At 45.6% G+C, this 22854-nt stretch overlaps 2 protein-coding genes across 6 annotated transcripts in view; one reads left to right on the top strand and one right to left on the bottom strand.

Annotated features, from left to right (window-relative positions):
* The window catches only part of LSP1 (lymphocyte specific protein 1), an 89856-nt gene extending 71716 nt beyond the window's left edge, over nt 1-18140 (top strand). For all 5 annotated transcript variants that reach the window (XM_045017193.1, XM_045017192.1, XM_045017196.1 and 2 more), the window contains 3 exons: nt 1274-1354; nt 2274-2388; nt 16608-18140. In XM_045017193.1, the coding sequence (XP_044873128.1) occupies nt 1274-1354; nt 2274-2363 (171 nt within the window). In that variant the 3' untranslated portion in view covers nt 2364-2388; nt 16608-18140. The remainder of the gene's footprint in view (nt 1-1273; nt 1355-2273; nt 2389-16607) is intronic.
* LOC123370532 (proline-rich protein 33-like) overlaps nt 9538-22854 on the bottom strand; it is a 28170-nt gene continuing 14853 nt past the window's right edge. The window contains exon 3 of the mRNA XM_045017191.1: nt 9538-11560. Coding sequence (XP_044873126.1) covers nt 9929-11551 — 1623 coding nt within the window. The 5' untranslated portion in view covers nt 11552-11560 and the 3' untranslated portion in view covers nt 9538-9928. The remainder of the gene's footprint in view (nt 11561-22854) is intronic.

Here is a 22854-nt window from a genome sequence, read left to right as displayed (position 1 = left end):
CCCCCCTTCTGCCCCCAACCCTGCCCTGACTCCACACCTTCCATGAGGTCGTGCCTCTGCCCCACCCACATTCCAACCAAAGTCTCTGCCCCTCCCTGCCCATATCCCGACTCCTTCCCCAAATCCCTGCCCCAGCCCTGCCTCCTCCCCTGAGTGTGCCACATTCCCGCTTCTCCCCCTCCCTCCCAGAGCTTGCTATGCTGCCAAACAGCTGTTTGGCGGTGCTGGGAGGTAGGCAGAGGAGCAGGGACATGGCATGCTCAGGGTGGGAGACAGAGGAGGAGGTGGGGTAGGGGAGGAGGGGAACTTGGTTACCAGTGGCTGCAAAGCACCCACTAATTTTTCCCGGTGGGTGCTTTGCACGGAGTCTGTGCCTATGCTTTGTTTAATGTCAGAGGGCTGCCCCTGTGTCTAACAGCATGAACTTCAGAAAGAAAACTTGCCCTGCTACATGGTTGGCTGGATTTACTCAAATTATTCTGGTGTATATCACTGAGGAGCAGGGACTTAAAAGGACAATGGTATCAGGAGTAGCAATGTCTGGTTAAAACCACATTCTTCCCCTTTTCTATTGACATCCATGTTGTTAAAACTTTCAGATGTTCTGTCCCTACTGCCTACAGTTCACTAAAGCTTTGTCTGTACTTGTATTGGCCCCAGCCACAATAATGCAAATACCAAGGAAACTGGTTTTGTTTATCCCGGCTTGAAATGGAGTTAAACTGAACTGCTGGAAACAGTTGTTTCCTTGTCTGCTCTAGGAGCCACCCCAGTTGCTGCGTATTGATGGCTCAGTGGGGTCTAATCCAAGGTACAGGCAAGTTGTAAATTTAAGCAATGGAAAGAATCTACTTTCCATTTCTAGTGAATTGCATTTGCTGGTTCAAGTGGCGGCACAATGCCGCAACATCTAGGTTGCAAAAGCCTCAAGGCAAAAATGTCTCTCTGAAAACTGTTTCACTTAAAGCTTCCTAGGAAAGAGAGTTTCCTATTAGTACTTCTTAATATTGTAAACCCTTTCCCCTACAAAACCTACATCTTGGGCCTTAGAGCCAGCGTTCTGTTAAAATACCAAATGTTGGAGGATGGTTAAGAAAAGGGAGTCTCATGCCCCTTGGTATGCAGCCATGTTCCTGCCCAGTGTGACTCTACCCAATCACATGGCCAAATATCATAGTTATTGGGCAGGTACCTTCAGTCAGTGTGAAATGAACAAAGGCAGCTTTCAGCTGTGTTGGAGGCAGGGTGATGAGATTGATTCTTATGCCCCCAGGATATTGTGGCTGGAGATATTGTGAATAAGCGAAGCATGTGGGAACAGAAGGGTACCCCCAAAAATGAAGGCAACATCAAGGTAAGTAGCTTCTTCCTAGGTGTCTCTGTTATAGCACTTGCTTTATGGTATTGGGACTGAGTTTGTTCAAGAGAATTCTCTCTTAGCTCAGAGGGGGAGAAAAAAGGAGAAGGATGCCTGTATGTTGGAGCATAGGTTGAGGTTGCCTACTAACAAGCATAGGCCTAGGCCAAAAGAGGTATCCTCCATGGCAGTGACAGGAAGGCACGTTTAGAAAAGGAAAGCATATCTGTTGTAAGAAACATCCCCACTAATTTAACAAAGGGCTGGGACCAAAGCCCAAGGTTTCCCCCCACCAGACTCTATCATTTGCATTTGGACTGAAACTCTTCAGGTTGGCCTAATTAATAGTTTAAAAATTTTAAATAATAGCCTAATTCTCTGGAAGTGCAGAGTGGCTTAGATACCTGGGGTTCTGTTTCTGGGCTGTCTGCTAGTTCTGAAAAATGTGGAGGCCTCTAAGGATACATGGGTATAGTGGATTAAAAGGTACTTATCCAAGACTGAGAATAGCCCTGGCTCCATAGAACTTCAACTCTGACGCTGCCTCTCCTTTTGGTATGGGGTTACTGGAGAGGTTTGACTGAGCTGCATCTTACCATTGATCTTATGATGAATTTTAAAATTGTTGTATTATCTGGCAGTTCCAATAATTTATCCATCGCCATTATTATTTTATTGTATGTATTTGTCTAGGCAAAGAGATGGTAGGAACAAGCTCGCACCCCATGTGGGAATCTGGACCACATTAAAATATTGAAGTTGGATAACCTCGCCTGCTCCTCAGACTTCAGTTTATTTGACTTTTTAAAAAAAGCTTCTTAAATATTAAGAAACTTATTTGCGTTGGTTGAGATACAGGCTGGGAGGTGGACACCTGAGGAAGGGCCCTAATCCTCACTTCTCTTCTCCCATTCAGACCACTGCTTCTGGCAAGAAGTACAAGTTTGTAGCGACTGGACATGGCCAGTACAAGAAGGTGTTGATAGATGATGCAACAGAGCAATAGCATGTGTGGAGTACCAATCAACCAGGTAGGTTAGACACAACCTCTGACTGTAAGAGAACCACCTGGTACTTTTCTGGCAGGACAGCTAGGACGATTCAGCACAATAAGCGTAAAACCTGTTTCTTCAGCCTATACATTCCACATTGCCAGCCAGACTTGGGTGTGTTGGAAGGTACTGTCTGGACAAAGGGTGGGTACCTGCTTCTCGGCAAACAATCCTCTTTGGGGTAGAAGCAGGGCATGCACGAAGAAATTCTTTCTAGCAGCTGTGCAGAGTAGGATGCCCATGTTAGCTGCAGCTAGAAAACGTACCTTGCAGATCAGACTATTTATGGAAGCTACTCAGCCCCACTCATAGTAAAAGTGCCTTGGTTGAACTAGACATAGCTTAAACTGATCTCTTATGCTGTAAAGAGTAAGAACTGCAGGTGCGGGGGGTAGTTGGAGTTCATTCCAGAGTGTCATGGAAGCTGACCAAGTCCTCTGTGTCCAATGTGTTCATGGGACCTGATCCAGTGACCATTGAGATCAATGAAAGGATTCCTATTGACTTCAGTGGCATTTGGATCAGGCCTATGCTTGCGGGTGGGGTGGGGGAGTGATCTTGTGAAAATGTGCACTGTTTCTAGATAGAGAAGTGGTGCAGAAGGAATGGTCTAGTCACATTAAGCATGGAGGGGAAGAGTGTAGATGTTATCTGTGCCCACTTGAAACCCAGAGACTGTTCTCCACCCTCTCAGGACCATGGTGCTTGTATTAATAGATATCCCTGTGCTATCTTAAGTGGCCAGTAGTAGAAGACTCAAGGGCAAAGAAGAGCTCACTTTGAGTGGTGGGATAATGGCGAAGCACCCTGAGTGTCTGACACTCTGTGCAGGAAAAACCAGCATTTGACTTCTCATAAAACCTTTATTGACTTTCCAAGCTTTATGTAGAGCTCAGTCTTTACAAAAGGACCTCTTCCTTCCATCCCTTCCTAATTACCACACGCATTCCCATCCCATAGGATTGTGTATCCAGACATGGAGGCCTATAGGCCACTTTGTGACCATACCCACCTCTCTGCTCCTCGTTTCTAAAACTTGCTTCAACTCTCTCCTTTCACCATATACCTTGTCCTCTAAATCCACATAGATTCCCCTTGCTGTACTCTCCTTTCATGTGCCAAGCCCGACCTTGCTGAGCTTGGCTCTCCTAGGTGCGGTTAAACCTCATTATCTGAGTTCCTGCAGCTCACGTTAAGGGGTTTTCCTCTCCATCCAGGGAAACAAACCACTTCATTAGTTTGAGCCTGTCTAGGAGATTTAGACTCCTGTCTCTGAATCACTCAGTCCCTCCTTGAAAGGCAAACAGGCCATGACTAGACCTCCCCTAGGACAGCCATAGCCAATACTCTAAATGGTGAGGGCTTGGCACAGTTGCCCCACAGTGCTGCAGTTCAGAGTCTTTCTCTGGCTCCAAATGTTGGTACTTAAAGACAAAAAGGTTGAAATGGCTTTGGGTGCTGGGCTTCACCTCTTTTTTGCTTGCTTCTGTGACTGTTTCATGTCTTGAGTGTGTCTCCTCTCTCTACCTATCTTGTTTTGGCACTTCTCTCCCCCTTCCTCATCACACAGTCCCCTTTCACACTCTGGTCTTCTGCTCAAGGAGGCCTGGGGAGCCCCATGATGCCACTTGTTAAGCAACTGGAAGGCTCACTATAAAGTGTCACAGGGAAGGGTGTTGAGCATTCTTCCCCGCACCCTCCACTTTTGAGTTGCTTCCTCTTGACAGGCTCATGAAACAAGAGGTTGTCTCCAAGTGATGGCCTGTACAGTTACTGATTTGTCTGCCACCACATATCTTAGTAACTTCAACCACACATTGAAGAGGCTTAGTTATTGCCTTCCCCTTTCTCTTTCCACAACATGTCATGAGAACAACCATACTGGGTCAGACCAAAGGTCTAGCCCAGTATACTGTCTTCCAACAGTGGCCAATGCCAGGTGCCCCAGAGGGAACGAGCAGGACAGGTAATCATCAAGTGATCCATCCCATGTTGCCCATTCCCAGCTTCTGGCAAACAGAGGCTAGGGACACCATCCCTGCCCATCCTGGCTAATGGTCGTTGATTGACCTATTCTCCCTGAACTTATCTAGTTCTTCTTTTGAATGCTGTTATAGTCTTGGCCTTCACAACATCCTCTGGCAAGGAGTTCCACAGGTTGACTCTGTGTGGAAAAAATACTTCCCTTTGTTTGTTTTAAACCTGCTGCCTATTAATTTCATTTGGTGACACCTAGTTCGTGTGTTATGAGAAGTAAATAACACTTCCTTATTTACTTTCTCCACACCGGTCATGATTTTATAGATCTCTGTCTTATCCTCCCTTAGTAGTCTCTTTTACAAGCTGAAAAGTCCCAATCTTATTAATCTCTCCTCCATATGGCCATCATTCCATACCCCTAATAATTTTTGTTGCCCTTTTCTGAACCTTTTCCAATTCCAATATATCTCTTTTGAGATAGGGCGACCATATTTGCATGCAGTATTCAAGATGTGGGCATATCATGGATATATATATTGAGGCAATATGGTATTTTCTGTCTTCTTCTTCTCTTTCTTAATGGTTCCTAACGTTCTGTTTGCTTTTTTTGACTGCTGCTGCACATTGAGTGGATGTTTTCAGAGAACTATCCACAATGTCCGCTAACCTTGATCAACTGAGGCCTTAATACATTGAACAACTACCTCTTAGGAGACAGCCTGTAGTAAGAGTGCAGAGTGCTAATATAGCCAGTTCCAAAGGTCTCCTGTTCCCTCTGGAAATCCATGATCTCTTCTTTCCAGTGTCCATGGTTCCAGAAACATACATTCAGTAAAGGAGGGCATCTGCTTCCTGCTCTGACATTCTCTGTGTTGTAGGGCTAAGCAATGCAATGTGGCCTGCTTTAGCCTACTTTCAAATCTGGAAACTGAGCTCCCTGCAAGTCGTTTTGCCTATGCAGCAGACTGGGCTTCGTTGCAAATGCAGTGAGGTGAGGGGAGCACAGCAAAAAACAAGCAGTTGTACACTTTTTTTCTAAATTGCTAAACCAAGCAAGCACCTTCCATCTCATCTGTGGGAGACCTCCCTTGTTCCCTGGTCGCTGTCACTATAGGACAGAATGTGGGTTGAAGTTTCAATAACGACTGAGTTATCTTGCCAAATTGGCCTAACCTCCCAGCTGTAATAAATGTTAGTTGCTCTGCTTGATGGTAATGCAGATCCCATGAATGGTAATTGGTGTCCTTTGTGTGTGCCAACTATGCTGCAGTGAAGTTACTCTTCCTAGGCAACAAATAGATATTCTGTGTTTTAAGCAAACTTGTTTTGGCATTAGAAAGAGGCTACTGTATGCTAGCGGACAAAAGGGCTGCCAATCAAGGGCATCTGGTTGAAGGACTGAACTCTTGACCACCATTACAGGAGACTGCAAATAGCTGCTGACGTCCCAAAGCAACTATGCTGAAACAAACTAAAAAAAAACAAAACAAAACTGGGGCAGCATTTGGAAACTTTGTCATGCAGAGTTAAAATGAGACTTTCTCAATGTATTTTCCCACCCTGGAAATTCAAAACCAGTGTTTTTTTTGTTTTTGTTTTTTATAAACACGATCTTCAGATTTAAAAAGCAGTGACCTGAACCATTTATATTTGAGTTTAATTTGACTTCACCTGAGACAGGCTTCCTGGCAACAATTTGGAGTTGACTTTTTGCTAGAAAATTAGGCTGCTTTAGACTCATCTTGATACATCTTTAACTACTATGACTTTGCAGTCGGTTTAGACACGGACAACATGTGTTCAGTGTTTGTTCCAACTGCTCATGGCTAAACTTTTCCTGCGATCAGCAGACAAGTTGTTACGCTATCTGTGCGCTGTCTATGCTGGTTGTGAAGTTTGTGTTCTGCATCATATCAATTAGGTTATAGCTTCCTAGGGAAAACAAGCTCCTTGTGCTGTATTTGAAGAGTTGAAGAAAAAATAGGTACTGCTTAAAAGGATTGTCTTGAAGTTTTAGTAGAGATTTCTGTTGACTAAAGCTTTGTACAACTTTCTAGTTTAGACTGCCTTGACTATACTGGTATAGTCATGGTAAAACCCAATAATTCTGAGGTAATTACATTGGTCTAAAAGTGTGTTATATCAGTATAGCTATTCCTATAAGGAAAGAGGAATAAACTATACACGAATAAGCACCTTTATACAGGTATAACTACATCCACACTAGGAGTTGTACTAGTGAAACTAGATTGGTTAAAAATCATATCTCTAAGTGAATTCATTAGTTTTGTGTATATAGATTAGGCCTAAGGAGCAATCGCAGAGCCATTTCTGAATCCTCACCCTATAAATATGTAATTAACAACAAAATAGCAGTTGAGGAAAAGTTTTAAATGATTGAGCCAAAAATAAGTCTGGAATTTTTTTCAACAGACCGTAAGGGAGATAAATTCCAAATCTCACTTAAATTCAGTGGAATTTGGGTGCCTAACTCTCTTGGACTCCTGAGAATATCAGCCTATCTGCACATATATTTTAATTAAAGCAAAATACCTCCATTCTCAGCCTAGGTCAGTACAATGTTGTCTTGTGTCACCTTTGTGTCAGTGGAATCTTAACTATCTGTATAGCATATTAGAGCTGATCCAAAAATAGAAAGTATATTTTGCCAAGTAATTCTTATCTTCTCAATTTTGTTTCATGGAAAAACTTTTGAAAATTTTCAGATTCTTATTTGGGGGATTTCCCTCTTTCTTCCTCTTTTCATTTTTGCTACTGGAAAATGGCCAGGGGCAAAAACTGGAGTTCTGACTCTTCAACACTGAGAATTTTCAGTTTTCATTTCTTCTCAGAAATTAAACTTCACAAAAACAAAAGTGTTTTTTTGTTTTGTTTTTAAGGCTGTCCATTTGGAATGAGAAATTCCAGCCAGTTCTCTAGCCTGTGCATAGGCGCAGAAGGTAGAAGCAGGTATCAAATTTCCCTTTTGGGGTGAAACATACTAGTCCTATATTAGCTATGCAAAAATATTCCCCCTTATGGTAACCTCACTAGGGAAGTGGAAATAGCTTCATGCTTACCCTGTGTGAGCTCACTCTCTAAGCCTAATGACTATGGAGATGCAAACAACTGTGAACATTAAAAACAAAACAAACAACCCACCCCGAAAATAGCCAGAAAAACCAGATCTCAATGTAATGCTGCTTAATATTTACAAAACCCCAAAAACAAACAAACCCCTTGTGTTAAACCTGAGCAGCAATCAAAAATAAATGCAATACAATGTCAGAAAGCCATGGAAAGTGTGGAGGAGCCTCCATCTTGGATTTGTCAATGTTTCCTACAGTGCTTGAAAACTGATGGGTTTGGAAAAAAAAAACAACCCAATCGTAAGGCCTTGGCAAGGCATGCTTTGGCCGTACCTCTGCCAGGACATCCCTAATGCATTGCACTGGGGCTTCATTCGGTTTGAGAGAAGACTGAAGGCTCCAGAGAGAGAGCTCAGAGGGTGAGCGCATGCCAGTGCTGCCTGTTTTGTAGCATAGAATGGGGGATGCAGCTTGTGGAGGTTTTAGCCCAACAAATGTTACTGAGACATGGGTGGCAGGGGATCAAGTGCAGCTGAAACTAGTTCTTCATTGCTAACTATCTGTCCCAAGTTAGAAGTGAGGCCAAGGAACAGTTGCTTGCCATAGGCTTCCCTGGGTGACTAATAGGAGGTCCAACAATGTTTTGTTCTGTATGAGGTGGTCACTACAATGTACCCTTTTATCAACTGCTTGCTTAGGCCCTTCAGGCAGACTGATAAGGGAACACTGGAGCTGCCACACTTGAACAGATTAATCTTTCTCCTAATCTGCCATCCTAACAGTGGCTAACATCAGATGCTTCAGAGGATGCTATTCAGTAGATAGGAATCACCACTCAGGGTTAGATCAGGGTCCATTCAGTGCAGTATCTGGTCTCTGACAAAGGCCAGCTCTGGCTGAATGAGAGGAAGGTGCAAGAAACCCAGCAGTAGGCAGCTATAGGATAACCTGCCCCTAGGGATAATTTCCTCCTACCAGCCAATAGCTAGAGGCTGGTTCATAACCTGAAGGTTTATATTGCTTTGAGATCTTTGTTTTGTTTACTGTGACTCTGGATAGTCTTATCATCCTTATCAATGTCCAGGATGATCTGCTCTGGTGAAAAATATCTAAGCCCCATAAGAACCCCATGAAGGGTGTAATGTGAGATTCCTCATGATGTGTCTGAAAATGGCAGAGAGGAACTACTGACTCCCTCTCAACTACAGCTAGGACAGTGGGGGTTGCTGTAGCTTGGAAATCTTTAGATTCAGGCCAGTGCTCCCCACTCGAATCCAGTAAAATAGTTCCATATAAATGCTGCCATTTATAGCAAATGTTTTAGGTCTGTGCAAGAAAAAAGATGCTTTTGAATCTCTGAAATCCCTGCAATATTGGCCTACGTGCCATGGCCAAGAGTTATTAGTGACTTTAGGTGCCCTCTCTGAGAGACCTTAAAGGGACCTGATTTTTTTCAGAAACTGCTGATTGCCCCCTCTGAAGCTCAGACCCTATTAAGGTATGTCAAGTTGGGCATCTCAAAAGCTGAAGCAAATAAAATCCTAATCATTCTGAAAATCCCTGGCCAATAACTGCACTCGAAAGCATTTAAGAATGGAAAAACTCTGATCATTGCAAAACAAAAGGATCTCTTTTTTTTTTTTAACCCCCTCCCCCAACTCCTGCAACCTCAAATTTTCCTTTTAGGGAGGTCAAATTAATTATAAAACCTAAAACTAATGAGACATTCTGTTGTCTGGACTGAGTAAAGTGTGGTTTGAGAGCAGCATGAAATATACCACAACCTGTCGCCCTTGTTCTATGCAAAGGGAATTAATCTCAGTCTAGTTCTGAGTGACCAGAAATTGAAGCTACTGCTGAGGGTTCCAACAAAGAACTCAGTGGCTTAGAAACAGAACCCTTCTTTCAGTCTTAAATTGGATCTTACAGCCTAGGAGGCAGAATATTAGATGGGGCAGTGTGGAGCAGCTTACATTTTGCCACAACCGGTCCTGTTTCTGGGCTTGCACTGTTTGGGATTCGCTTAAAATTCCATTGACTTACTGAATGAAAAACAAGGTGCCTCTACATTGGAGGTTTATTACAGGTCACTTCACTGCTTTTCCTGGGTCCCTTGTTTGGTTTTGTAGCCTGATCTCCAATTGGAATATTTTAAATGAAGCTGCATATAGATATAGAGCTGTTCTTCTTGGATGCTCAAGCTACTCTGGAGGTGTGTGCATGCACTACAGATATATACACTACAGATATGTAGTGTACAGTCATAATAACCCCTTAAAGCCCTCAGCATAAAGTTGCTGTCTGTGAAGGATTTTATTTATCTTTTTCTCACATTTGGCCTCCATGCTGCAGGAAAATCTGGCTATAAAAGGCACTTTCCTGCTCAGAACTCAGGCAGCACCTTGAAGGAGGCCTGAGAGAGCTTGTTGCTGAGAGGAATTCAGCTGGCTTCACTTGAGCTGCCACCCTGATGCAGTCCTGTTAAAATTCTTGGGCTCCTCAGGTGTCTTGCGGTGGAGCAGGCTTGACTCTAACATGGTGGTGATCTTTGTCATGGGTTTGGAAGCTAGCTCCTTCAGTTTCCGGGCATCAAAACGTGGTCTGTGGAGAAGAGGCAAGTGGCACCGGAATGAGAATCCCTCCTCTTTCCTTATCCCTTTTTCTTCCTCTTGTTGCTTTCTCCTCTTGAGGGCTGTCATCTGATATAAAATGGCGTCCCACATTTTGGTGGCCCTTGATTTAATCAGCCTGTTGTCTTGGCTGACATTACCTTGAGAGCCTTCTGCTTTACTTCCTGCTTCCTCCTGTTCAGGCTTGGCTGGCTCGGTTTCTGGGAATTGGGGCCCCTCTGGTTCCACGGTCAAGTGCTTCTTGAGGCGAGACCATCCACTAAGCTTGGCTGTAAGAGGTCTGGCCTTCTCCACAGATGGTGGTGGAGACTCGGCTTTGGGGAAAGGACTGGCACTGGGAATGGTGGCTGTTGGCTGTGGGGGAATGACCAGCTCTTCCTTTGCTTCTGTGGAGAAAGCCCTTATATTCTCAGTTGGCACTGTGGCCTCTTGCTTCTGAGCTGTATGGGGAGTCATTGGCCTTAGGCTTTTGCTGTGTGGCTCAGGAAGTTCAGAAACCCACTCTGTTCTGGATCTTGCTCTATCACTTCCTGGGGTTTCTGGTCTACTGAATTGGGGATCCAGCACCTGAGGACTGGGGAAAGCAGTCCCAACAGGCTCTCTGGGAGTTGAAGTCTTAAATGTTTTGTAGGGGGGCTCTGCTGTCATGGTGGGAAGCATGGGGTCCTTTGATTTGGGAGTAGCAGTTCCAGTCTCATCAGCATTGACAGTAACTGGTGCCGGTTGTGCAGGTGGCTCTGAGTGGCTTTTGTCTGTATTGGTTGCCGAAGGCTGCATGTCCTCACTGCTGAGGGCTGTAGACAACTGGTCGGGTAAGGGGGTCTTCGCTCTGGGTGCCTGCACACTATGGACATGCGCTTGCACTTTGGTGACATGAGTAACCTCCACTGGGGCTTCTATGACAGGTGAGATGGAAACAGGAGGGTCAGGGAAAATGAATACAGAATGTGCCTGTGGAGAGGGCAGCTGGGTGGGCATGTCTGGTTTTGTCATCCCTTTTGGTTGCCATGGGGACTGCCTGTGCACAGGGGATGCTGCTGGAGAGACCGAGAGCTTGAGGTGTTCAGAAATTCTCCTCTGCTCGGTTACTTTGAGCGTGAACGGCTTGGCCTTTGGGAAAGGAGATGAGACGTGGTGGATGACTGGCTTGATGGAGAACCGGGGAGGGAGGCGGATGGTGATGTGCGTCAACGTTTCTGGGGTCTTCCGCGGAGACGAGCGCTCGCTGTGCTCTAGGTCTGGGCTGGCCTCGCTCACTGGGGAGAGGTTGGACCGGAACGATTTGGCTTGCTGGGAGGCTAGTGGTGCATTCTGCTTTGCAACTTTCTTCAAGAGTCTCTGGAGCCTAAGATTGTCCTTCCCGGGTTTCGGAAGTATGGCAGGGGGTGGAATTTGTGGATGGAGGGATGCTGGCTCATAAGGTGGTGTTACAGTGATCAGCATTTTAACCCCCTGAAATAAAACACAAAAAGCTTAGAGTTGACATCAGCAACTGATCTCTTAACCCTGTGCATGTTGCTGGGTTGTTTGTGCCAACCATGGGCCACAAAGATGGGTCTGCTGCCAGCAAACCCCAAACATCTGTCTGTAGAACTTCCAAGTGCTGTCCCAGGGGGGTCTGGTCTGTTTCAGAAGCAATGCTTTGTCTGGGAGAGGGAGGAACATCGTACTGGTGCTTTTACCTCCTGCCTTCTCAATACAACCAGTGTCTAATGGATATTTCTCCACATCACTTGCACTCGACAGATGTGCAATGCATGACCACCAGTTTAGGGCTATGGGTCAGGATTTGAGATGTTAGTAGATTGTTAGAAGCAGGGACGCTGGAACAATTTGTATAGTGGGGCTGCTGAGAGCCACTGAACCAAACTGTAAACCTGTATATGATGGAAACCACTTCAAGTCAGGGTGCAGCAAAATGCCTTGTTCCAGCACCTATAGTTAGAAGCTTGCCAAGCATCTATCCTCATGCTGCTTGATGCTAGCAAGTCCCTTGCTGCCTCAAACACTAAAATGCATTTTCCTTCCTACTCCCACAACCCTAGCAATAAAAACTAGCTCTAATTTGGCCTTTAGGTCAGACGGTATTGCTAGTTCCTTCAACTCTGCATCAAACAAGATCCCTTGCTTTGAGCTGTCTGAAATCCCAGTCTGAACTCTGCAGATGGAACCATGTCTACAAAACTTGCTTTTGAGTTTCCCCTAGATTACAACCAGGCACCCTCAGAGGCTGGCAATGCCCTAAGCTGTGTGAACCTCCACTGCCCCAGCTCTCTTCCCATTCTTGCCCTGGGCTGCAACTTCTGTGACCCTGTCTAGAAACAAAAGAAGTTCTTCATGACAGATTATTGTTCCTTTGTGTAGAGATTACCAGCAGAGGCAGCCACATGAGCTGAGCAAAGAGTGGGAAGCCTATGCTGGGGTAGGGAGTGAGGGCGAGCACCTGGCTTATTCCATCCATCTCTCCATGACACAGACTTCAGCTCCCAAGTGTCACAGATTAAACTTTTCCTCCAGTTATCGCCAGCTTCACAGTTGCTGAGCTGGCTTGGCTAAGAAGTGAGGCAAAAGTGAATGAATCCATCAACTCCCATTGCTGGATGGTGTCAAGTGTCCTGAAAAAAGGAATGAGCAGGAGGAGGCTGGGAGCGTTCATTGGGGCTGTCAGGTGCTCTGCTCCTTTTCGGCGACTGCCAAGCTCATGCCAACTTCTTGTTTGTGGTAGGTAAAATTCTAGTTTTGAGCCATGGAGTCCTAATTCCCCTGGTCCCAGCCCTTGTGGAAGGTGATGCAGTATGCCTCATCAATGTCTCTAGAGGTGCAAGCTTTAGTTCACTTGTAAACTGCTCTAAGCAAAACCCTTTGATGGGTAGAACAGATGTTTCCACTTCAATGCACATGAGGCTTAAACAGCCTTTGGCTGCCTTTGCAATCTGTCTTTCAGTACTGGCTAACTACTCCTGCTGGGAGGCTGGCCTTTTGCTTGCTTGCTACAGAAATTCCTGGCGGGCCGAGTGGTGGAGAAAAGGGAGGGCTAAAGCAAACTCTGAAGTTAAAGGCTCTCTATTTCCCCACAGGCTCCAGTTGCCACCCTAATTCCAGCAAAATCTCAGCAGGAAATATTGTCACTGCACAGCTGGGGCTGTTCTCTAGGGTGTAAGTAGGGTGACCAGACAGCAAATGTGAAAAATTGGGATGGGGGGTAATAGGAGCCTATATAAGAAAAAACCCCAAAATTGGGACTGTCCCTATAAAATCGGGACATCTGGTCACCCTAGGTGTAAGGGGTGTGGTGCCTTGTCGGCATAGGCAAAAGGCAATTGCTTTGTGTGTGCGCCCGCATAAGTGGAAAGCCACACAGCATTTTGTGAGGAAGCCTTGAAGGGGACTTGTGTATGTGAGATGGCAACTGCTGGAAGTTTGAAGCAGCTGATTGCTTTTAAGCAAAGGATAGAATTAGGCGTAGTTCTATTCCAAGAGCAGCTCTTACGTGTGAAACTCATTTGACCAAAGAGGGCTAGAAATCCCATTCCCCATTGTTATGTTTCACAGCATACACACACAACTTGGATAGAACAGATTCTCCTGCTGGAAAGTTGCACCAGAACACTACTTTTGTTAGAATTCAGAACGCACAAGAACCCCAAAACAGAGAGACAGCTCCCTACAGCAGAGAGGTACAACTTGCTCCGCCTTCCTGTAGACTGTCTGGTTGCGGACTCTGCTGGAACACTTTGCTATGGGAGCCCTGTTACCTGCATGCAAGATCAGGGAAGCCTTCTCCCAGCTCCTAAAGTGATAGCTTGCAATTCCAACACAGTCCTCCATACACCAAACCACCACACATCCCCAGGGCTGGAGGTCTGAAAGACCTCAAAATGCCTGACTTAGACTTTGCACAAGTGTTGCTACATTGCTGTAATTACATGCACATAAGCTCCTACTTCAGCTATGCTGCACCAGCGTAAAGTGAATTTACTCTGGTGCAGTTGGCTTTGGTAATTTACTAGTGTGAGGTGCAATAGTGAATGCCCAACTTCACATCAGAGTCCTGCATCTGTCTACATCTACACTATGAGCTAGGGATGTGATTTCCCTCGTTTGTGTACACGTAAATAGCAGTAGGAGCACTGGGTAGCGGCAGTGGAGGCCTGGCTGAACTGTGCTGTGTACAAATCTGCCTGAAACTAGTGGGTATGTGCTCAGCATAGCTGGGCCGTTGCTGCTGCAACCTATGCCACCATGGCTACGTTACGAATTATGCTCAATCTAGCTTGCTTGTATGTGAGCAGGGGAATCATAGACTATATAAGAGGTTTGCACCCCTTTTGTATCCATGTAGTTATACCACTGCAAATGTCTCTTATGCAGGTTGGACCTCCTAGGCATCCTTCATTAAACCTGCTTTGAGCAAAACACACTCTACATCTAGGGAATATCTGGAGTGTGGCCATGGGTAGGTCATTAGATTTTTATATAAATCTTCTTATGGCCAGCAATAAACAGAACTCTAGCTGGCTAAAATATTTCTTGTGGTGCTAAAAACCAGGGCCGCCCGGAGGGGGAGCGGGGAGCAAGTGAGGCAATTTGCCCCAGGGCCTGGGCCCTGCAGGGGCCCCCACAAGAGTAGAGTATTCTATAGTATTGCAACTTTTTTTTATGGAAGGGGCCACTGAAATTGCTTTGCCCCAGGCCCCTTGAATCCTCTGGGCGGCCCTGCTAAAAACAAAGGCATTTCTTGCTGTTTAGACTGACTTGGGGCTCTTATGTTTCCTGGTGCCAGTCGCTGACTCTGAAGCTAGGAAGCTTGTTTGATGCATTGCTGTATAAATGGCACAAGTAACACCACTCTCCGAAAAGGAACCAAAATGCCACTTTAGCGTTTAATGGCTTGTGAAGTGGAGGGGGAGGCACCAGCCTTTGTTTTGTGTAGCTGTACAAAACAAACTGATCTATGCAAAAGGAGGCAGGTGGAAACACACCTCCCTCACAATAGTGAGACACCTCATGGTCGAGTTGACGACTTTCCCTATGCCTCAACCCCCGAAAGTCATGTCTAGGCCATAGGAATTGCTACACTGGATGAAAGCAGTGCCTCGTCTGGTCCTGTATCTGTCTAATCCTTGCAGCTGTTTCAGAGGAAGGTGCCAGGTTCCCTGCAGCTGGGAGGTAATCAGTCCAGTGTGAAAGTCTTACTCCCAATAGTTAAAAGCTGGCTTATATACATATCACTTCCAATACGCTTGATTTTTTTTTTAAAGATCCTTGCTATTAGAACTCTGAATATTCTTGTTTATCCATGTAAATGTCCAATTCTTTTTTTTGAATTCCAATAAATCCTTGGTCTCAGTGATATCACATGGCAATGGAGTCCACAGACAGATTCTGGCAGAATGGGAGTGATACCTTTCATCACTTTCAAATTTTCCACCTTTCAGTTTCATAGATTTTGGGGGGTGGGGGATGATGACATGTTTGTGTCATGAGATCTACTTTCTGTATCTCCTCCCTCAGAGTTCTGCATGCTTTTTGGAGAGCTCTCTTCTGGAGCAATCTGTCATCTCGGTAGGAATACCTCCCCGCCCATGCTGTACATTGGAACAATAGGAGAGCAAAGAAAGATGCATTGCTTCGTCTTACTGACTGTAGTGGATATTTAAAAGGGATTCATTATAAAACCGAGGGGGAATAAACTGCTCAAAGAACCCAAATAGCTTGTGAAGCTTCAGGAAAAGCAAGTGAAGTTGAGACTAAGTCCATGGGATTCTTAAAGTGTTAAGTGTGTACTTCATGCTGATGCACATCCTGAAACCTGCCTGGTCTTGGGATCCCTCTTATGCTGCTCTACTGTGCTTAGAGAGAAGCTTTAATCAAACCTAGTCTCTAGTTTGACCTTTAAACAGGGGAAGTATCCGTGTGGAAGAGTCATTAACTTCAAGTTGGAGAAGTAATTTGGGATGCTGGAATGTCGGCACAGAATCAGCTGTTCTGTGCGGAAGAATGAGCTAAGGGAACTTGATACCTGTGTTGCTGCAGATGGTCGCTAAGGGAAAGCTTTGCTTTAGTATTTTTCTTGGGCTCAGAGGGGAAGACTGGGGCAGCATCACCTCTAGCATCTAAATGACTCCTCCTAGGGATGAGCTAACTGCACTGAAATGAATCTCTCTCTGCCAGGGTAACATGACTTGTCGAGGACCCTTGCTGCTGTGTATGGTCTCCTGCCTGTTGCCGATCGCCTCATGTCACAGTAACAGAGCAGCAGAATCGAGAGGCCTTGAAAGTGGTTTGATGTCTTCTCAGACGTTCTAGGCTCCCATTCTGGGTTGTAAGCAGCTCTTGTACACCAGCTGAGCCAGTGTATAGGGGCTGTAAACCCAGGAGGAACACTCAAAAGAGATACAGGGGAGGAAGCATCTTGTGCTGTCTGTCTGTAGCCCCGATGATCACTCTCACTATCTGCTATAGTAAGCTTGTCCTTTGTTCTGTTTTTCTTTTACAGCGGAGTTTGGTCCTGGCTAGATGCAACCCTGTACTCAACGCTGATGCTTCCTCTGCTATAAGGGAGATCACTGAAGGATGTCTTTCTCCCAGTCCCTGGTGGGCAACTTCTCTCTGCTCCAGAACAGCCTGGCTGTATCCTCGGGTGGGAGCATCGCCCCACGCTGCTTTCATGTGGATGAAAGGAACATAATCAGCTGGCTATTGTTCCTCACTTTAACTTTCTAAATGACTCTTTGCTGTTTTGTATTTGGCTCCTCTGGGCCCTTCTGTTTCCATGCTGGAGATGGGAGGCCATTACTTTGGCCCTCTCTAATCTCTCAAACATACACAGAGAAGGATCTGCCAATTTGCTTAATCAAGCAGGGGGTAGAAGGTGTCTCAATAACCAGTGAGAAACCTCCAGCTACTTCCTCTTTGGGAACAGGAGGGATAAAGCTGAACAGAAAAATTAATGGGTGTGGTGGGGAAGCAGGGGAATGCTCAACAGAGGAGGCTGGTGGACTGATTCTTAGAACCACCTCTACTTAGGCCTCCATAATCCGGTGGAGCCACAACTGTACTGGCAATCTAGACCATGTTGTATGTATCAAAGAACCACCATGTTCTTCTGTAAGTGGGGAAAACTTACCTCCTGTTTGTTTTTCCATCTCTTCACCTGTGCCTCTTCTGCTGTGAACTTTAATACGAGGTAGGGAAAACCTATATGACTGACCCTCTCCTCTGCCTTTGTGTGGCTGTCCAGGCCAGGTTAGTCTATTCCAGTTGAATACAAGATTCCAATTCAGACTTTCCTAATTCTACAGCTATTTCCATACTGAGGTGGTCCCTTCACCTGTCAATCACAGTGCCAGTCTCTTCCAGACTGACTGTCCCATGTCAACAGTGGCAGCTCAGACTTGGGGTTTGAGCCCATGCAGTAGCTCTTGCCTTTTGATCTTCGCTGATGACTCTGAGGGTTCCTTTCCCATTTGCTACATACTCAAACCCATTGAGCTAATCTTTTTAACATGAGCCCCAGTGGAGCTGTGTGAAGTATTCCCATCAAAGTGCATCAGCAAACCTTGGCCTGTGCTCCTGTGTGTGGACTGCGTTGGTGCAGCTTGGAAACAAGCAATCTTCACCCTTTTCTTCACCCATCGGAGCTGCCTAGGCAGAAGGGTGTTCTGGGGAGGTAGGGGCTTGTTGTAGTGCTGGGGAGAGCCCCTGGAGATTAGTAAACCTCAGACTTCCACAGGAACGGAGAGGATTTGGTTTTCAGTCCAGTCCTTGCAAACTAACTCTCCCGGGTCAATCTGTAAACTTCATGTCCTCTAGCCCACAGTCTTTGGCACATCCCTGATCTCCTCTCATTAAAAAAAATGTTTCTGTTCTTCCTCCTGCAGCTTGCTTCTGTTCTCCTCAAATAGGAACCCCTGGCTTATGGGGCCTCTCTCATCCCTCAGTTTGCTTTCTGCTTTAATTGATTCTGTCCTGGATTTATTTTTGTGTGTGTGAGCATTTAATAAAATGTCTGAGGAAGATATTGTAACAATTGTGGCTCTGAGGGTTTCACTAATGGTCCAGTTCATACAACAGTTATTTCCAAAGTCTCCACCTGCCTGGCTACAGCAACATGTTGGGAGAAGAAAAATTTCTCAGGTTCTCTGAAATGAAGAGAGCAGGAGCCCAGCAAATACTAGAAGGTTTAGGAAAAGATCCTGCCACTAAAGTTTTCTGTGGTAGGAGCATTTCTGACTTTCACTGGCAGTGGGGAACTGGGTGAATAAAATGATCTGTAAATGATCAGATCCCGTTTAGGGAGTGGATAAAAGACTGGCTGTAGCATAGAGAATTGCTTTCTTAAATGAGACCTCTAGAAGGAGCAGAAAGCAAAGCTGGTTATCTCAGTCCATAGAGATGGTCATGATCTGTTGTTTGGCTGAAATGCAGAAATTTAACTGTGTAAATCTAATTTTGGAAAATGTTGTGCACCCAGCTCTAGGTTTAGTGTACTGGTGGCATCACTTCACAGGAAGCCAAAGCAGCAATGAAGGACAGGAGGAGGCTGGTATAGGTAAATGCCCTGGCTGTCAGTATTTGGAACCATCTGAAGATAATGTTGCCAAACCCACTACAAAGGCCACTATGCCAAAGTTAATCAGCCTTAGCAGTCCTACCTCCCTGGCAGTTTCTGTACCACCTTCTGTATGTAGGCAGAAGCCATGCAGTGCTATCCTTACCTATGCTATTCAATCATGGTTAGAAAAAGGCCAGTCTCCTCTTCAGTTACGTTGTCTGTTTGCACTACCTCCATAGAAGCATGAAACTAGAAGTCTTTCCGGCATTGTCTTAGCCAAAACTTTTTTTTAATCTGGAGAAGGGACTGCTTCTGCCCTGACACGCCCTTATCCTTTTAATAAAGCTCGGAATTAAGATGCTGCTTTCATCAGAGCACTGAATTTATCTCTAGGAATCTCATGCTGCCACCTTGCCCACCATTCAATTCTATTTTGGAGTGGTAGGGAAGCAGGGAGACATCTTTTATGTGCCAGCACCATGGATTTCATAGCAAAACTCTGTGTGACATGGGCTCTCTTAGCAAGAGTTACTCTCTGGCATATTCACCTTCCCTCCCACACAGTTGGGCCCTGATTCACAAAGGTACTAACTGCCACTGGGATCATTGGAAGTTAGTTCCCAATTACCCCCTGTGAATCTGGGCTGTGGAGTCTTGGGTCAAGTCGCAGCTGGTCTCAGTAGTAACAACTGTCATAGTCAAGGTGCTGGCTTCAATGGAGGAATGAACAGACTTCACATCTGCTTCTGTAACCCACACACCTTCTGGGTGTGGTGTTGTGTCCCACTTGTAACACCAACAGACCCCAGGTGTCAGCAGGCAGGATCGAACCAGGGACCTCTGTAGCTTAGTGCATGAGCCTCTAGGGCATGAGCTAAAAACCAACTGGCCTTGAGCTCATACGGTAGAGGTTCATGCACTAAGCTCCGCAGGCCCCAGGTTTGATCCTGCTTGCTGACGACGGGGGTCTGTTGGCACTGCAAGTGGGGCATTTATCTCTCTCTTGCTCTCTACGTGGTCTTGGTGCCACCAGATGTGCCAGAACACCACACCCAAAAAGTGTGAGAGTTACACTTCCTCTAGAGCATTTCTCTCTAGGGATGGGGAGGGAGAAAGAAGATCCAGGAGAAATTGGGCCTGAATACGCTCTGGTTGCTTTCAGGAGCTACTTGAAACTTTCATACTCACTAGAACTCCTCTCCCCAGGGCTGCAGCATGGACATGCACCTAGCATTGGTAGTGGTGGAAGCCAGCTGCCAAGGTCATTGAGAAGTAGGCAAAGGACTTGATGGGGGGGGGGGGCATAATGTTCTATGCGATCCTGATGTGAAACTCAGTGAGGCCCAAGAAGCTGCCTAAGGCTACCAGACCTATACAGTAGTGAGTGAATGGAAGCAGAGCGGGAAAGGTGGTATTGTTAGCGTCAGAGCAAAGAGTGCCCTAACACACACTGCACTCTCCTCCTCACATCTCACTCCTGCACACAATCCCCCACCCCAGGGATGAAAGTAATTTAAAGGACTTACCGGGATGCTGGAGTCCTGAGTGGGGGTGGGGCCTCAACCAGAAGAGGCAGGGAGCCCCAGGGCCTTTAAATCACCCCAGAGCTATCAGCTGCAGAGGTGACTGGGAGCCCAGGGGCTCAGGGGCAAATTAAAGGGCCCGGGGCTCCAGCTGCCGCTGAGCTCTGGGCCCTTTAAATCACCGCGGGAGCCCTGTGCTCCTGCCACTGTGGGGAGCCCCGGGCCCTTTAAAGCGCTGCCAGAGCAGCGGGGCTCAAGCCTAGCTGCCAGAGCTCTGGTGGTGATTTAAAGGGCCTGGAGCTCCCTGCAGCAGCTGGAGCCCTGGGCCCTTTAAATCACTGCCAGAGAAGCTGGTCCAGCCCGGCATGGCGTACTGGCCCATACCAGCTTACTTTCATCTCTGCCCCTCCCTCCCCCCAAGAAAATCTCAAGTGAGGCAGACCCATTGGGCATATTCTGTTGGGCTGTAATTTCAAGAGTGCTTGAATGAGGGCCAGAATAGCTCCTCTTCCATGTGCAAACCAAACTTGCACTCAGATTTCATGTTGGCCCATTTTCACTGCTTTGGGTGTAGAGCCTGCTGCCCTTACCCATGTTGTGTAGTACCATAGGCAGTGACTGGTCCCTACTGACTTCTATTGGAGTAATGGTGACAGAATGGGCCCTTCTGTTGCATTTACCTCTGTTCCATAAAATGAAATTGCTCCCCATCTAGCTAGATGTTAATATAGCCTTTGTCACTGTAGCAGCTGAGATCCTCACAGACATACATTAATTCATCCTGACGACCCCGGTGATGTAGCAGAGTAGTATCCCCTTTTTATAAAGGGGAAACTGAAGCACAGATTGCCTGCATGACTTCAAGCAAGTCAGTTAATCTGGGCTGGGAGCTGAATTGAGAAGTCTCAGGTCTTAGTCCAGTGCCTTAACTGCAAGACCATCCTTCCTCCTCTTGTGCTGCTTTAACATTTCCAAGCAAGATTCCCCTGGAATGCTGTCAGGTGAGGCTTGAATCAAACCCTAGGCTCTGAATGCCACACCTGGAATGTGAGTCCTCCAGATCTGAACTGTGGACTGAGCGGGTGAGTGTAATGAAAAGGATACTGATCACTTCTTTTACTAAAACACACCCACTTCAGTGCCGCTTTCTTGAAACAAATCTAGCACTTTTGGTGAGCAATGCTAAAATAATGTGTGTGATTTTAAAAATTGCACTGAAACGTGTTTTAGTTTCAGCCTTTACAATAGTGTTTAAAATGATAGACTAAAAATCCGATTGAAAAGAATTTGAGAAAATCCTCAAGTATTCACTATTTCCAGGGCTTGCTCTGCTTAAAGACTGAAGGCTGGATTTGAACTAGCTTCCCTTTCTAGCTGTAAAATAATGGTAGGTACAGTTTTGTGACTGCACGTATGCGTGCCCACAATTTACATGGTGAAGAGTCTGACTGAAAGCCCCTTGAAATGGACAGATTCCCACTGACTTCAATGGGCTTTGGATCAGGCCATTAGTGAACAGCCAAAAGCAGAGGAATTAGGTAGATTTTGAAGTTTAAAAAACCTCCCAGAATTAATTTTTTTTTTTTAAATTGCACTTGTACCCTATGGAAATGGAAGCTGGTGTCTGAAAATCTGCTCTGAATGTCAGGTTTTCCTCCTTGGAAATATTAGTGGAACTCCCACAGATAATGGACTAGTACTGGGTAAGTGTTTTGAAAACTCTCAGAGCAAGTATACTGACATGACATATCCCTTTTCGTTGGGTCTAAGAATCTAAGTACCACCACTGGAATAAACATTTTTCCTCCTAGCTGTATAAAGAGTGGGTCTGACATTGGCCAAAAACATATATAATAAAGAATTCGTAGAGTTTTAAGGCTAGAAGAGACCACTGTCATCTAGTCTGACCACCTGGATTACACAGGGTTTAGAACTTCACCCAGTGACTCCTGCCTTGAGTTCGCTAAAGGTTGTATGAATAGTTGTGCTGTGGTTGAGCTGGAGCATATCTTTCAGAAAGACATCCAATCTTTGTTTAAAAACTCCAAGTGATGGAGGATTTGCAATGCTAAACAGTTTAAACTCTACTTTCTTTCTTTAAATAACAGGGTAAAAGAGGGAGGGCAAACTTGTCACCCCAATCCAGGTCTCTGGCATGCATGCACGAATGGTTACAGATTACACAAGAATGAAAACAACTCTTCATCCCACAGTGTAATCAGATGTTTTATGAGGTTTGTAAAAACCTTGGGTAATTCTAGTTGATGTCCATCTTCTTAATGTTGTGTAACTCTGCCCTGCCAGGTTTTGTCCAGAAATAGCAGTAATGAAGTCTGTCTCTGAGTTATTTCTGGTTTTAATAAAACCAGCAACTATTAAGTGTCAAGTCCAAGATTTAAGACAGTTATGGCATTGACTTCAATGTGAACAGGATTAGGCCCAGTTTGAATAAAGCATCCCTTGCAAGTTTCAAGTCTAACTTCTCCACCAAAGAAGTTTGGATAAGCTTCAGACAAGTATGTGACCTTTCCATTCCAAACTGAAACATCAAGATTGCTGGAAGTTTGCCAGTCACTCAGCCCTGGCTGGAATGTGAGAATACCCCTAAATGGCTATTCCACTGCTGATCCTTCAACTTGTGCTCCTCATCTCTGGTTTACATAGGA

The sequence above is a fragment of the Mauremys mutica genome, chromosome 4, assembly GCF_020497125.1.
Source record: "Mauremys mutica isolate MM-2020 ecotype Southern chromosome 4, ASM2049712v1, whole genome shotgun sequence".
Classification (NCBI taxonomy): Eukaryota; Metazoa; Chordata; order Testudines; family Geoemydidae; genus Mauremys; species Mauremys mutica.
Note: the sequence above shows the minus strand (reverse complement) of the source record. Positions and strands in the feature narration are given on the sequence as shown.